This window comes from Budorcas taxicolor, chromosome 9 (assembly GCF_023091745.1).
Source record: "Budorcas taxicolor isolate Tak-1 chromosome 9, Takin1.1, whole genome shotgun sequence".
In the NCBI taxonomy this organism is placed as follows: domain Eukaryota; kingdom Metazoa; phylum Chordata; class Mammalia; order Artiodactyla; family Bovidae; genus Budorcas; species Budorcas taxicolor.
In genome coordinates, this window is record NC_068918.1 from 33,956,777 (window position 1) to 33,973,400 (window position 16,624).

At 41.9% G+C, this 16,624-nt stretch overlaps 1 protein-coding gene across 1 annotated transcript in view; it reads left to right on the forward strand.

Moving 5' to 3' along the window:
• Positions 1-471: 471 nt before the first annotated feature.
• The window catches only part of SCML4 (Scm polycomb group protein like 4), a 58,855-nt gene continuing 42,702 nt past the window's right edge, over positions 472-16,624 (forward strand). Inside the window, exon 1 of the mRNA XM_052646024.1 lies at positions 472-642. Coding sequence (XP_052501984.1) covers positions 487-642 — 156 coding nt within the window. The 5' untranslated portion in view covers positions 472-486. The remainder of the gene's footprint in view (positions 643-16,624) is intronic.

The window sequence follows — 16,624 nt, forward strand, 5'->3', positions numbered from 1 at the left end:
AAGTATTTGTTACCCAGCCAAAGGGATAGGAATGAATATGAGAAAAAACTGATTGTAATTATTTAATGCTATTATTATTTCAGTTCAAAGTTGAACTAACGGGGAAACTGAGGCACATAGATAAAACTGTCTCCTTGCTGATGACACTATTGGTTGTACTGGTTGCTGGGAATCTGTTGTCCTCTTCACCTAGCCAGTATCTTCCCTACTTCACTATAGTCCCATGGAAATTCACTATCCTTGAAATTATACCAGGAGCCCAAAAGCACTTTAAAAGCTCCGACTAATGTCTGGCTCTCTCCTATTTGGTCTTCCCCTCCCTTAGGGGTAGGTATGGCCAAAATCACCAAACCAGATCCATGTTTGCCTTGCAAACCAAACAAACACTTCTGTTTTTGTTTTGCTTTGTGTCTGGACTAATTCTTAGCACCTCTTCTGCCTGTGAGCGATTTGTCACTTCCTTCTGTAAGACTGGCACCAGCAGAAATGCAGTCTCAGAGGATCCAGGGGAGAAAGCGAGGCCGACCCCCACTTCACTCGACACCTGTGAAGATGGCAGTTCATAACATTTATTCTGCTTCAGCTGGTTCTTTACCAGCAGTGAAGATCCCAAAGAAAAGAGGGCGGAAACCCGGGTACAAGGTATGGCTCCATCATCTCCTTTCTCCAAAGTGGGATTGGGCCGGGGCATGGTGCTTGGGCAGACCTCCAATGCAAAGTGTAATGAAAGGTTGGAAGTTGGGTAAAGACAGGGTGAGAAATAAGTTTCTCTTGATGAAGAATGTGACAGACGAGGCTTCATTGTTGCAACATGGCACACAATACATGCTGTTGCTGTCGTGCGCATTTTTACAAGTAGAGAAAGCAAATCACACCAGATGGGGAAAGTTGTAAGGCGAGCAGATTTTAGGGTCATAGCTAAACACACGTTATTAAGCTTCGCATCTCAATTAGCATTTCAGACACTGAGCTTTCCCCTGACTGTTCTTATGAGGGCGGCTCTGGAAGCCACTTTCCAGAACTCATTTGTCATTAATTTTAGTAGAAGCAGATGATGTTCCTGAGACATTTAAATTAATAATGCGAGCAGTGTCAAAGGATGTGAAGAATTTTCCCTAACAGAGCCTCAATAAGGGGACTCATCATGAAAATGCAGGGTGTTAATTCATAGTTTCCTGCTTACAAAATGTGCTGACGTCAAGTTTGGCTACAAGGAGGCACATCAAGCGAAATGAAAATCCTGTTACTCTTTCAAGAATTAATGATTTGGCAAGGCTGGAGGGGGTGGAGAATAAATTCTCTGATGTAACTGAAATCACATAAAACAACTCAAACCCGAGGGAGTGCTTCTCCTCCAAGATGTTTGTGAAGAGTCTGCTAGAGAAGAAAGACCACTGAGTTGTTTTCCATGAGCCTTTTGGGCATTAGAAAATGAGCTTCAGACATTTTCCTTTGTCTATTTTTCTTGAAATAAAGGGCTTATGTTTCCATCTTGAGATCTGAATACTCAAACCAAGATGCAGATTGGCAATTAACTCTCATATATTTAGGAAAATGTATGGAAATTATTTCTGGTCAGCAGAAAGACAAAGCTTCCGGAAGGATCGGTCATGAATTCAACCTCTGTCCCTTTGGCTCTCCATAGTTCTTCCAACTGCTGAGAAATAGATGCAGTGGGGTAGGGGGAAGGTGACTCAAAGTTTTTTTGGGGTCACTGGTTTTAGTAAAAGAAGCTTTTACTTGGCCAGCTCTTGCAGCAAAGTCTTCCATCACTGGTTCTTTTCCTAACAAAGAGAGCTTCCTTTTTCTCATGGACACGCCGGTTCCAGAACTGTGTCTCTGAAGCTGGCCCAGGGCAGGTCTCTTTGCTCAGCTACCTGTACAGTTGCTGGGGTCTGGGAATGGCACCTGGAGGGCTGGAGCAGGGCAGCCCTTCTGCATGCTAGACCCAGGGAGGGAATCTAGGAACTGAAGAAACACACAGAAGACGTTTCTCTCCTATTTGCCCTTTCTCCGGCTCCCCTGGGAGCTGTGACCCAAGAATGAAAATTACCGACAGACACAGCATTTACGCGGCCAGGAAAAATGGAAATTCACTCTGTGGAATGAGCCCAACTTTGCAGTTTTCCCGTATCTTGAAAAGGGCAGTTTTCAGTGCTCCCAATGCTCAGGGACAACTCAGGGCAGGAAGAAAGTTTTGGGGACACTTAGCTGACACACAGCAGGTGAATCTGACTCCCATGCCTCATGAAGTGAAGTGAAGTGAAGTCGCTCAGGCGTGTCCGACTCTCAGCGACCCCATGGACTGTAGCCTACCAGGCTCCTCTGTCTATGGGATTTTCCAGGCAATAGTACTGGAGTGGATTGCCATTTCCTTCTCCAGGGGATCTTCCCGACCCAGGGATCGAACCCGGGTCTCCCGCATTGTAGACGCTTTACTGTCTGAGCCACCAGGGAAGTCTCATAAAATCTCCCATGCCTCATAAGATCTCTTTTTGGGGGATAACAGGCCACTGCTCTTCCTTTAGTCCATCTCCCATATGTTTGAAGGAATTGTGGGAATTATTTCAGGCCAGCAGCTCCCAGATAGCTCCCCACGCCATGGGCTTCATGTTCTAGAAAAACAGCTCCAAACCAGGTGCCAGTCTGCATGAAGTCCTGACCCGTTAATGGTGACAGGAGAAAAATATCTAAAAGTCCTCACAGACTAAAGGAACATCTTTTATTCTGAAATATCTGCTTCTTGCTATTTTGTTGTTAAAAGTTTATAAAGCGCCGTATGTTGCAAGGGTTTGGTAATCTTAAAAAAAAAAATGCCCTTACTTGGCAAAATAAAGTTAGCAACCTGTTAAGTCGCTCCGATTTTATTTTGGCAATTTCTTCGACCCTGAAGCCCCATTTTACCATTAACAAAATGGTTTTAATTGTGGAGAATTCAACAAGGAAACTGTACAGTTTGATTTCAGTTACCGAATGGCCACTCATTTTGGCGAATTTAACTATCTGGGATACAGTTGGGGAGCCAGAGTTGTTAAAGATAAAAACTCCTGAGCAAGTGAAATAAGATATTACTTGGTCTACCCTTAAAGATCTTGTACTTTATTACTATGAAAATGCTTCCAAACCCTCCCTCAGAGTCTATTTACCTTTGTTGTAGACATATTTCTTACAAGCTTGATTATCACAGTTTAATAGCCTTCGATTTAAAGGGGAAGATATTTGGGGAAGATAGCATACACAGCTGGATACTGAAAGTATAATTATATGATTTCATATTAATAATTTAGAACAATAATATTATCAATGCTATAAAGTAATAAATAATATAACTTTTATTATATCAGTACATTATCATGATATATTTATGTTAGCAATATTATCATAAGATGACAATTGTTGAGCCTTTGACAGGCTTTTCCCCAGGAGAGTCTGAGGAGGCCTTGTTGTAGCGACTGTATCACCGGTTTGTATTCACTGACATTTGCCACTTCCTGCCTAGTGCTGTCCCAAGCGGCTCAGTCAACCACCTCTGGGTCCCAGCAGACATGGAAAATCTCTCAGGTCCAAGTATGAGGACAAGCCTCTCCCTTTGAGACTCAAGCACAGCTGAACACAGGCTGTGACATTTAACCCTCTCTCTGTGTCTTGAGAATAACATGAGTAAATTACAGGCAGAAAAGGAAGAGTCTAACTAGCGGTCAGATGTTAGTGCTCCAGAGTTCATGGGTCAGCCCTCGTCCCAGGGCCCATCTGGCTATGTCTCTTGGCCTTAGCCTGCAGCCACTTTGCTGGGGCATGCTCACTACTGTGAGAGCATCATTTTATAGCCTTATTGCCCCCTTCTCATCTCCGTCAAAGGAAGGAAAAACCTCTTAACATCATAATTTCTCCGTAAGAGCCATGAAAAAACAACCTTCCTCGTTATCAAATAGAACATTTACACCTCAGTTTGAAGAATCTGCTGTTGATTTAGGTTGTCAGCTCAGAGACTCCCCAAGGCCGACAGGTAGGCTTTCCTTACATTTCATGACTAAGGAGACCATAGAGGCCTTTTTAAGAAGATAAAGAGAGAGGGTCTGCTCCAGGGACAAATCCCAGCTTCCATTCTGTAAACATAGCTGATTATAATGGTTCCACATAGCAGAATTGTCAGCTTCTGTGTCTTTATAATTTAAGCAGGAGAAAAAGTGCTGGGTTTTTAAGATAGCCATTTATCCCCAATACACGATAACAATAATCAATACTAATAGCTATAATAGTCATAAGTAACACTGAACACTTTCTACATTTGAGTCTCTGAGCCTAAGCACTATATATATATATATATATATATATATATGTTTCTTGTATATCCTTGATAGTTCAATAGTGAGAGGAGTCAGAAAAGTGCCAGGAATTAAGCATGGATTAACCACGCCTTGCAGTCTGAGGCCACATAACTGTCAGGTCAGGAGCACTCTAGACCCTCAGCAATCTCTTTGCATTATTGTTCAGAATAATATTATGTTTCCTGATTCAAAAAAGAGTAGATTACTTTGTTCTGTTTAACAAGCTGAGAAAAGTGTAGCATGTAGAAAGAACATCATCCCCAAAATATTAAAAACAAATTCAGCTGCTGTAACGAGTGAAGCACAGTGGCTTAAGGATGGTAGAAACTAATTTCTCTCTCACGTTACTGTCTGGGAAGGCCATCTGGGGCTGATCTGACGCTTCCTTGGTGTTGCGGACCCAGGCTTCTGTTATACTGTTGCTTTGCTATCCTAATGGGCTCCCCAAGTGGTGCTTAGAGGTAAAGAACCTACCTGCCAATGCAAGAGATGTAATAGCCGTGGGTTTAATTCCTGGTTCAGGAAGATCCTCTGAAGGAGTGCACAGCAACCCACTCCAGTGTTCTTGCCTGGAAAATCCCATGGACAGGGGAGCCAGGCGGGCTACAGTCCATGGGGTCGCAGGACTGAGGCGACCATAGCCATGCTATCCTAAGACACAGTCTCTACTTCATGCTCCTCCAGGTCCCACAAGCCGACTAGTCCAGCCAGCAGAATGGGGACAGAGGTAGCGGAGGGCACATTGTTCCTCTTTAAGGATGAAAGCTTCAAAATTGCATACAACCCTCACGCTTGAACTCACTGGCCAGAACTCACTGAGTCACTTGGCCACACTTAGCTCCACAGGCAGTGACAAAATGTAGTGCTGAGTGACAAGGTGATGAGCTAAAATTCAGGGATCTCATTAATTAATGAAGAAAGGGGCATGGACATTTGGGAAGAACTAGCAATCTCTGCTAAGAATTTAAAGGACAGTCTTCCATTAACTGGAAAATTATAAAGAAAGTAATTTTCTAAAGAACATGGGTAAGTGCAACATTTGGTTTTTTTCCTCCTTTTTTATTGTCATCCTTTTCCCCACTGAAAAAGTGTGTGTTCTTGACACTGTAACAAGGATGTCAAATTCCCAGAAATCTCAATTAAGAGAATGCTCAAGCTGAAAGTAGAAAGGATTTTGTTTATTTCAACAAAATTCTTTAAAGCCTCTTTCTAAAATGTGTTTTCGTTGTAAATGCTGAATGGGTTTCAATGCCTCTTTGATTATCCAGATCTTGTATTGCCTTGAGAGTAATAGTTATGAACACTAAATGTAGTCTAATAGTATAGAAGGGAAGAATCAACATCTAACTCTTGCTGTGCCTACTTCCTGTCCCTCACCTGCTGATGGTGTGTATGATGTACACCTGCAGCCATGAGAGAAATGACTACATGGGCACAAGGCAGGGGCCATTCCCTTGGGCTGAACAGTGTGCAGCACCTAGGGCAGGGACCGTCTCTCCCGTGGTTTTTCTGTGACATCTCCACCCCCACCCTAGGGCTGAGCAGTGATCAGAGGTGAGGCTCAGCAGTGGGTCAGGGGCAGCAGTACCTGGTGAATGTTTTCTGATCAGCATTTTGAGTGTAACTCAGAAATGAATGTTAGTTGGTATTTTCGCTTATTTTGAGGAGTAATAGAAATGTAAACAATGAAGCTGTGTGTTTAAGTTTCACTCATTTGTCAAGGATGTGATTGACTTTGCTGAATCGGATACCAGTTGGTGAAAACAAAAAGTGTTTGTTTTCATGCTGTGCACTGTGTAATGGCTACAGACAGGGCACACTTTAAGTTTAATTTGCATTTTAAGTATTTTCTCCATTACTTTCTTAAACCTGTGAGTCAACAAAACAGTAAATCCAGCCCTATTTGCCAATTTCCAAGGTGTAAATATTCCCAGCATGGCCAATTTCGAGGCAAAAATGTAATGTTCCAGAACGTGGAGCTGGTAAAGGATGCTGCAGTGTCACTCCTGTAACTGTATTTCCACACAGATACGGCAGTAAAATAATTAGAAAGTGGTGAGTTTTGAGTGTCTTGTTGCCTTTTTTCAATATATTTTATTTCATTAGTATTCTGTAAGTACATGCACTTCAGTTTTTAATAATTGCTGCATTTAAACACAGATATTGCGAACAACTTCCAATATTCCTGAAAATTTAACCATCATATCTTGTGAACTGATATAAGCTGCTCCATCTCGCCACTGCTCTGACCTCTGCTATGCACAGAATGCCTGTAACTGCATGTTCCATGTCCCCTCTTTTATCTGCAGGGCTGACCCCGTGCCTGCTGATGCATAGAACTTAGCTGCCTCCCCCGTTTCTGTAAGAAACTCAGTCATAGCAATTTACATTCCTTGAAGTGTGTGGTCTCTACTAAAGGTTGTTGGGGTCACAGGACAGAGTGGACACTCCATTAACTATTTCACATGTATGGATCTGTTTTTCTGAATTCTGCTTTAGCCAGTGACGGTTATTTTTGTTTTCCTGTTTCTTCCTTCTGTCTCCTGATAACTCATGGAGTACTGGCTTCATTGTCTCTTCTCCAGATCCCCTCTGTCAGGAGGAATTTAAGTCATTCTCTTCAGTCCCACCCAGACAGAATAGTAGCACCACCATGTCCCCCACCTCCGCCCATCCTGTTGCACTTCACCAGTTTCACTGCCTCTATGGGCCCAGAGGAGAATCTAAACCCAACACAGAGTTGGTGGGAGAAAGTTCCAGCATCCTCATGTTATTCCCATCCCATTTGCTCCCCTGGAAAACACAAGAGACTAGACCATTACCCTCCCATCTCTGAGCATCCTCTTCTGTCTTCATTGTTATGTAGGCAGTGTATCATATTGAGGTAATTTTATTTTCCTTGAGAAGTTTGTGCAAAGATTGGTTAACTGGGATCTCAGATTTGACTGAGGGGCATATTGCCAAAGCAGGTCCCAAGGTCAAAGGATACTGGCCCCTCCATCCCTTGCATGTTTAATCTCTCCCAAGGGAAAGAAGAAAAAGGTGTGGGTAGACTCAGACAGACTGACTCCTCGGAATGGAATTAGGTCATTGGCCACAAACTTCTTGTTGTTGGAGCTGATTTGCGTTTCCAACAGGCAAGTTTTTCTAGACTGAAGTCTGAGGTTAAACACGGTGAGGCATTCAGTTTTCCCCAACCCCGCTTCCTGCATCGCTGCAGAACCCTGAGGGAGTTTTGTGTAAAGAAATAGAGCGAACCTAAATGAGCAATGTGTCCCCAGGGAAAGCTGTGGGTAGGGATGTGGACAAAGCTATCCCCCAAAGGAGTGAGAGAGGAAAACATGATTAAAAAGTGAAGGGAGGGAAAACATGATTAAAAAAAATAGAACCTAGTATATTAGTTTCCTAGGGCTCCTGTAACAAAATACAGCAAACTGGGTGACTTAAAAAATACAAAATTTTACGAAAATTTTATTTTTAATTGAAATATAGTTGATTTACAATGTTGTGTTAGTTTCAGGTATACAGCAAACTGAATCAGTGACATATATATGTATTCTTTCATATATAAGAAAATATTTATTCTACATTATATAATATAGTTATAATATTATATAATAGCATATATATTGTAATTGTATATATAATGTTATATATAACATTATGTTATAATGTTGTTGTTGTGCTTAGTCGCTCAGTCGTATCCAACTCTTTGTGACCCTTTTGGACTGTAACCCACCAGGCTACTCTGTCCATGGGATTTTTCAGGCAGCAATACTGGAGTCGATTGCCATTTCCTCCTCCAGAAGGCGCAGCAGGTAAAGAATATGCCTGCAGTGCAGGAGACAAAGGAAACCCTGGTTCAATCCCTGGGTAGAATACATGTATATATTGTCTTTCTCTGTCTGACTTACTTCACTTAGGACGATAATCTCTAGGTCCATCCGTGTTGCTGCAAAAGGCATTATTTTAATCTGAATAATATTCCATTGGGTACCACATCTTCTTTATCTATTCGTTTGTTGATGGAACAGTAGAAACTTATTGACTCGCTGTTCTGCAGGCTGGAAATCAGATCAGGGTCGGCCAGGTTGGTTCTTCCCGAGGGCTGGTAGGGAGGACCTTTTGCAGGTCTCTCTCCTAGCTCCTGGGGGCCTCTGGTGTTCTTTGGCTGTGGATTGTCTTCCCTCTGTGCATGTTTGTCTCTGTGCCCGAATTTCCCCCTTTTATAAGGACACACTCATACTAAATTAGGGCCCAATCTAATGAGCTCGTCTTAACTTGATCATCTGCAAAGACCCTATTTCCCAATAAGATCACATTCACAGGTGCTGGGGGTTAGGACTCTAACATCTTTTGTGGGGAGACACATTTTAATCCATAGCATTCAGTGTAATCATCTTTATCTTTTAACTAGACATTTAGTCCATTTATATTTAAAGTAATTCTTGAAAAATTTGGGTTTAAATCGATATTTTGTGTATTCTATTCATCCCACTCATTCTGTGTTCCTTTTACCTGTCTTCCTTCCTTCTTTTGGATTTTTAAGTATATAATTCTTTCTTTTCTACTCCTTGAAGTTTAAGCACTGTGTTTTCTAGTATATTACTGATTGCTCTAGAAATTACAGCATGCTTACATAGTAGAGTTTTCTAAAGTTAATATTACATTTGCTTCTTCCCAGATAATACAAGGACCTTAGAATACTTTTAACTCGATTTATCACCATATTTGAATATTATTGTCAACATACATCTTAATTATTTTTTGTTTCTTAATCCCCTTAAAACAATAATTTTTGTTTTGTAGAGTCATTTTCATTTAGAATCACTTGCTTACTTACCACTCAAAAATTCTTCATTCTTTCTTACATATCATACATCCTACCCAAAATCACTTTCCATTTGCCTGTAGTATGTCTTTTAGAAGTCTCTTTTTTAGATCCTCTAGTGAGGAATTCTCTTAGCTTCTGTTATCTAAAATTACCTTTAGTTCATCTTCACTTTTGGAAAAAAATATTTTTTCTGGGTCTGATTGTAGATTTCTAGGTTTTTATTTCCTTGCAGCACATTGAAGATATTATTCTGTTTATCTCCTGGGGTACATTGTTGTGAAGAATGTATCCGTCTGACTATCCATCTGACTATGTTGTGTCCATAGGTAGGCACAACAGAATGAAATTGTAGAATTTTGCAGAAAAAGAAAAAAAATCTTAAAATTAGCTTAAAAATACAAAACCTTATTTGAGGGAATGCTCCAGTAAGTCAGATGGATAGCTGATGGATACATTCTTTACAACAATGTACCCCAGGAGATAAACAGAATACTATCTTCAATGTGCTGCAAGGAAATAAAAACCTAGAAATCTACAATCAGACCCAGAAAAAATATGGACACTATTCTGTTGTGTCTACGTGTGGATTTCTTTTTTATTTATCGTGTTTAGAATTTGTTGGACTTCGTGAATCTGTGTATTAGAATTTTCATCAGCTCTGGAAAATTCTAAGCCATTATCTTTTCAAATGTAACTTCTGTTCCATCCTTTCTGAAACTCTAACATTAAAATGTCTATATTTGCCTTGTCTGTTAACCTTCCTTCCATAGTTTTTATGCATTTATCTACTTTTTAATGAATTTCTTCTGACATATCTTCTGGCTCACCAATTCATTCTTTAGCTATATTTGTTGTTGTTGTTTAGTCGCTAAGCCATGTCCAACTCTTTGTGACCCCATGGACTATATCCCCCCAGGCTCCTCTGTCCATGGGGTTTCCCGGGCAAGAATACTGCAACAGGTTGTCATTTCCTTCTCCAGGGGATCTTCCCGACCCACAGATTGAAACCATGTCTCCTGCTTGGCGGGTGGAGTTTTACCCGTGAGTCACCTGGAAGCTGTGTTTAGTACGCTGTTAGGTCTGTTTATTTAGTCTTTAATTTTAGTTATTGTATAGAAGTTCAATTTGGTTCTTTTGTAGTTTTGCTGTTATTTTTATAGTTTTCTGTTCTCCAGACATATCTTCAAACTTGTTTTTTATATCTTTATATAGAATATCAGGGTTGCTTTTATGATCTCAGTCTGATAATTGAAATATCTCGAGTATTTCTAGAGTTTGATTGCTGTGTGTTTTTATTGCTCCTTCTTGCTTGGTTCCTTGCTTTCTTGTGTGTTTGAGCTGTGTTATTCATTGACTTTGAAAAATTATTTTGGAGACTTCTTTGAGACCTTTCTCCAGTGATGATTTGAGTTTGTTTTTTCTGGTAATCTGGGAGCATTGCCAGATTGGGTAATTTTCAAACTAACTTCACAGCCTAAAGTTTTCTTGGTGACCCAAGTCTTGTGAATTTGGGCTGCAAACCTATATGAGCTCTAGCTTGTGGCAATATCTTCCCAGGGATTCTGCACACCCCCTCCCGTGTGTCAAGGCAACTTTCCTGAGAGTCAGGTGTGGGTGTGATAAAACAGGACAAGTTTACCGCTGGCTTACCCTTATCCAGAGGTTTTAACCCTTTGGGTGAACCCTGAGCTCTATGGCAATTCCAAGGCCTAGATTTCACCTGTATTTGGGCCCAATTATTCTTTATATTATATATTGTTAGCCCCTCCTATTTTTACTAATTTTATATTTTATCCACTGTTAGTAGTTGTTTTCAGTTGATCCAAATAACATAGTTTTCTATATGCCCAGAAGCAAAGCTCCAGAGAAATTTAGAATGTCACATTTCTTCTAATCAACATTCAAAATATGGCACTGACACTGGTTTTATCTCAAACTCTTTGTTTTCAAAAGTGGTCTAATGCAAGGTACATAAATAACATTATGAGTTGAAAGAGAACTTAGAAACCAACAACCTGGACTTCCTTGGAAATCCAGTGGTTAAGACTCCGTGCTTCCACTGCAGGGGGCATGAGTTCAATCTCTGGTCAGGAGAACGAAGATCCCGCATGCTGTGTGGTACAGCCAAAAATAAATAAATCAACCCAACAACCCTGTCCTCATTTAGGGCTTCCCAGGTGGTGCTAGTGGTAAAGAACCTGCCTGCCAATGCAGGAGACGTAAGAGATGCAAGTTCTATCCCTGCGTTGGGAAGATCCCCTGGAGAAGGGCATGGCAATCCACTCCAGAATTCTTGCCTGGAGAATCCCATGGACAGAGGAGTCTGACAGGCTACAGTCCATAGGGTCGCAACGAGTTGGACACGACTGAAGCAACTTGGCAGGCACACACCCTCATTCGGAAGATGAAGCCCAGAAGTTTTGAGTGGTTTCCTCAGAGTCCCGCAGGAACTGGGGGCAGGACCTGGATTAGAACTCCAGCCTCTCTGAGGCCTGTATTCTCTTCACTCTGCTGCAGTTTGCTGGGCAACATGAAATCATGTCAGTTCTCAGTGTCCGTTTCCCAGATGAGGAAATGTGGATGCTCAGCTTCTTTTCATGTCTTCTCCCAGAAGTTCTACATAGAACCTATTGTGTGGTATTTTGCAGGCTTACTGCTTGAGTAGTAGAGGAGGAATATTTAGAATCTTAGAGACAAGTGAGTCTTCCTCAAAGTTAACTAAATTTGCAACAAGTAAAATGCTAATATTTTAAACTAATGTAATAGAAACATATCATCAAAACAAAGTTTATGTCAATAAATCTGGAAGTTATCTTTGCTTTTGCGTGTTCTCTCTCCCATCACGTTAATTTCAATTCCAAAATGCACCTGAATCCAACCAATTATTTGTCTTCACTACTTTTACCCTAGTTCAGCCACCTATGCCTCTTGCCTGCACCATATGATAACCTCCTCACTAGAGTTCTTGTCTCTATTTTTGTACCCCTCCATCTATTCTCTGTATAGCAGCCATATTGAACTTTATCAAATAAAAGCTAGGATGTGTCTTTCTCTGCTTAAAATGCTCTAATTCTTTCCATACCTCTTAGAATAAAATCCAAACTCTTTAATCTGACTCTATTTATTTACTCAGGCTGCTGTAACAAACTGTGTGGCTTGAAACAGGAGTTCTGGAGGCTAGAAGTCCAAAATCAAGACACTGGCAGGGACATGCTCTCTCTGAAGGTTCTAGTGGTTCTGAAGTTTCTTGACTCTTCTGAGCTTCTAGTGGTTGCCTGCAATCCTTGGTGTTCCTTGATTGTAGACCTATCACTTGATAGGTCTTGATTGTAGACCTATCACTCCAATCTCTGCCTCCATTGCCATATGGCATTCTACCTGTGTGTCTGTGTTCAGATTCCCCTCTTCTTATAAGGACACAAGAAATTGGTATTAAGGCCCACTCTAACCCAGTGTGGCCTCATCTTAACTTGATTACATCTGCAAAGACCCTATTTCCCAGTCAAGTCCCATTCACAGGTACTGGGGCTTAGGACTTGAACATGTCTTCTTGAGGGGGACAGGATTCAGTCTACAGCACTGACCTAGAAAGTCCTCATGATTGGGCCCTGATGACCTGGCTAACCTCATCTTACATCCTTCTGCCCTGCTTACAATTCCAGCCACCCTGGCTTCCTTGTACTTTGAAACAGCCAAGCATAAGGAGGTTTACACTGACCACTCTGTCTGCTTGGAAAGTTATTTCCCCAAGCTCCCTCTTGTTATTCAGATCTTGAAATAGGTGTCACTTCCTTATCAGCCTACCCCAGTCACCCGGTTCCCTTTTATCACATCACCATGTTTTACCTCTCAGAGTAGTACTTATCACAATGTGACATTTTTGTTGTGTGTTTCTTGTTTCTTCCTGCTATGATATTAGCTCATCAAGAACAATTACCTTATCTTCCCCATTCATAGCTGTATCCTCAGCACCTAGAACAGTTCCCTGCACACAGTAGGTGCTCAATGAATATTTGTTGAGTGAATGACTACCTCATGGAATGAATTTTTTTCCCTTTTCAGACTTAGCTTAAATAATGCAACTTGGAAAGAGCAGCTCCTGCCTAAGCAATACTTAGGGACCATTGCAAAATGTGTTGGGAACATGTTTCTTAAAGGGGATCATGTGCAAGTTGTAAGGTAAGAGGGTGGGTCTTCAAAGACTGGGGAGATATGGTCCCAAGTGGATAGGTGTAGAAAATGTACATAGGTCCTAGGAGGAAGGTGGACAATTCCCTTTCCTGCTGTGGCTACAGGAACAGGAAACTTGGAACTCATTTGTATTTCTGGAATTTCTAATAATAAAAGTATAATACCAGCAGCAATAATGATAATAAATGTTTGCCGAGTTCTCACTTTGCACTAGCCCTGTACTAAATGTTTATACTTCATTCTTACCACATCCTTGTGAGAAGGTATCATCCTTACCTTACAGATGAGAAAAGGTAGACTCTGAAGGCTGAGTAACAAGACTTAGCACAGCATTAATGAGTGACTGAGTTGGGTTTTGAACCGAGATCCAAAAGCTAGTGCCCCCCTGCATGTGCCCACTGCTACCTGGACGTCATTATTTTTGGCTGTGCTGGGTCTTCTTTGCTGTGTGCGGGCTCTCTCTCACTGTGGCGAGCGGGGGGTGGGTACGCTCTGGTTGCGGTGCATGGGCTCCTCATTGTGGTGCTTTCTCTTGTTGGCTCCAGAGGGCACAGCCTTCAGTAGTTACGTCAGTTAGTTGCCCCACGGCATGTGGGACCTTCCCAGGCCAGGGATCCAACCCATGCACCCAGCATTGGCAGGTGAATTCTTAACCACTGGACCACCAGGGAAGTGCCTGGACTTTTTCAAGTTTTGCTCTGCTGTTTCATCCTCTGCTGATATGCAGCATTAGTCGCTCAGTCATGTCCACCTGTTTGCAACCCCGTGGACTATAGCTCATCAGACTCCTTTGTCCACGTAATTCTCCAGGTAAGAATATGGAGTGGGTTGCCATCCCCTTTTCCTGGCTATCCCTCCCTGACCCAGGGATTGAAGCCGGGTTTCCTGCACTGTGGGCAGATTCTTTACTATCTGAGTCACCAAGGAAGCCTCTACACGTGTGTATACCCCCCAAATCACATTGCATATCCTTCATTTACCCACCTCTTGTTGTCAACCTAACACATACTGTTTAGTTAGTACATCTGTTTCTGCCACACTTGCATATTTCTAGAAAAATACTTGAATTTTTCACTCTGACCCCTTCTCCCGTAGCATGCCCTGGCCACACATCTCGGTGTGTAAGTGAATCCCTTCCCAGCAGCTGTCAGTGATTTTCTATAGCAAATGTCTTAGAGAAGGTCTTCCGCTGAAGACAGTGGGAACAAGAAACACTCCAGGCCCTCACTTTGGATCTGTGAATGGAAAGGAAAGATGAGCCGCTCCCAGATTCCCCAGCCCCTTCGGTGGAGGCTCCAGCTGGCAGGGGCCGCCTCTGCCCTTCTGCTTCGTCCTTATACTGTACTTTAACACAGCAAAGCACAGCCACTGGCAACCAAGCCCTGGATGAGGAATCGCCACACCCATTTTGATTATGGTTTTGAATTTCAGGTAAAGGTGCCAAAGCTGACAGCATCTGTATGGCGCTGTTGGCTTTGAAGGCCAAGGGTTAGCTCTTGTATGTCAGAGCAAGGCGTCCTGGGCAGCAAATCTTCTTGCAGTCTTATGCTGCCAAGAAAGAGGCCTCCTCTTCTTCCTTCCTATTTGTTTTACCCAGTTTATCCTGCCAGATTCTGTTTTTTAAGATTTTAAAAATTAACTATATTTTAGAATAGTTTTAGATTTAGAGAAGAGTAGCAAAGATACAGATTGGAGAAGGAAATGGCAACCCACTCCAGTGTTCTTGCCTGGAGAATCCCAGGGACAGGGGAGCCTGGTGGGCTGCCATTCATGGGGTTGCAGAGTCAGACATGACTGAAGTGACTTAGCAGCAGCAGCAGCAGCAGCAGCAGCAGCAGCAGCAGCAGCAGCAGCAGCAGCAAAGATAACAGAGGATTCTCATATACCAGACACCTAGTTCCCCTTATTGTTAACACCTTACATTATTGTTACATTTGTCGCAGCTAGTGAATTAATAATAATATATTGTTAAATCATATCACTATTTGAATGAGATTCATTCCTTTTCCCCTGTTATGTTACAGCATTCATCCAGGATACCTCATCACACGTTCAGCCACCATGTCTCCTCTGGGCTGTGAAAGTTGCTTAGCTTTTATTGTTCCTGATGACACTGGCAGTTTTGAGGAGTATCAGTCATGTATTCTGTAAGGGTTTCCCTGGTGGCTCAGATGGTTAAGAATCTGCCTGCAATGAGGGAGACCTGGGTTTGATCCCTGGGTTGGGAAGATCCCCTGGAGAAGAGAATGGCAACCCATTCCGGTATTCTTGCCTGAGAATCCCATGGACAGAGGAACCTGACAGGCTACAGTCCATGGGGTCGCAAGCTGTGTTAGTCACACAACTGAGTGACTAACACTTTCACTTTCATTCTGTGAAATATTCTGCAATTTGGACTTGTTTGAAGTTTATCCCATGATTAGATTGGGATTATGGGTTTTTGGAAAAGAGGTCTCACAAGTAAGGTGCCATTACCATCATGTCTTATCAAGGGTGCATACTATTGACATGGTTTATCACTGTGGATGGCGATCTGGCTCCCCTAACTGAGGTGGTGTTTGACCGGATTATCTCCTGTAAAGATACTTTTTCCCCCATTTCCATACTGTCCTCTTTGGAAGAAAGTCACTATGCGTGGCCCACACTCAGGAGTGAGGAGATATGCTTCACAATAAAATACTTAGAATTGTTGTACCTGGGAGATTTGTCTATTCTCCCCACATATTTACTTAGTCAGTCATTCATTTATGTGAGTATGGAGTCATGGATATTCACTACAGACTTTTTTTGTTTGTTTGTTTACTACTTTCTTTATCTGTTGCTCGTGTTGCTACTGGTTTGACCATTGAAACTCTTTCAGATGACTCCTGTGTCCCTGTGACCTACCCCTTTCATTGTGTATGTAGGTGGTTTTTTAATTTAATACTTTCCTCCTTTTTGGCACAGTAAGATCACCCAGGCTCATCTTGTATGTTTCCTGCCCAAGCCCTAGAATCAGCCATTTCTCCAAGGATACCTGGTTCTTTTGATTGAAGAATGGTATTAGAAATCAAGATAGCAGCATTTTGTTTTATTTTATCCATTAAAAAACAAAACAAGCCATTAAAAAAGAAAGCAGCAATGAAAAGCAATCTGGAGCAGGGTTGAAACACAGGTCAGCAGTGAAGAGGTGAAGTAACTGACTTACTCATATTTTTAGGGTGGAGAACTGAAATTAGAAACTTGTCTGTTGAACCGTGGTAAAAAGAGTGATTTGTTGGTATTGATCCAT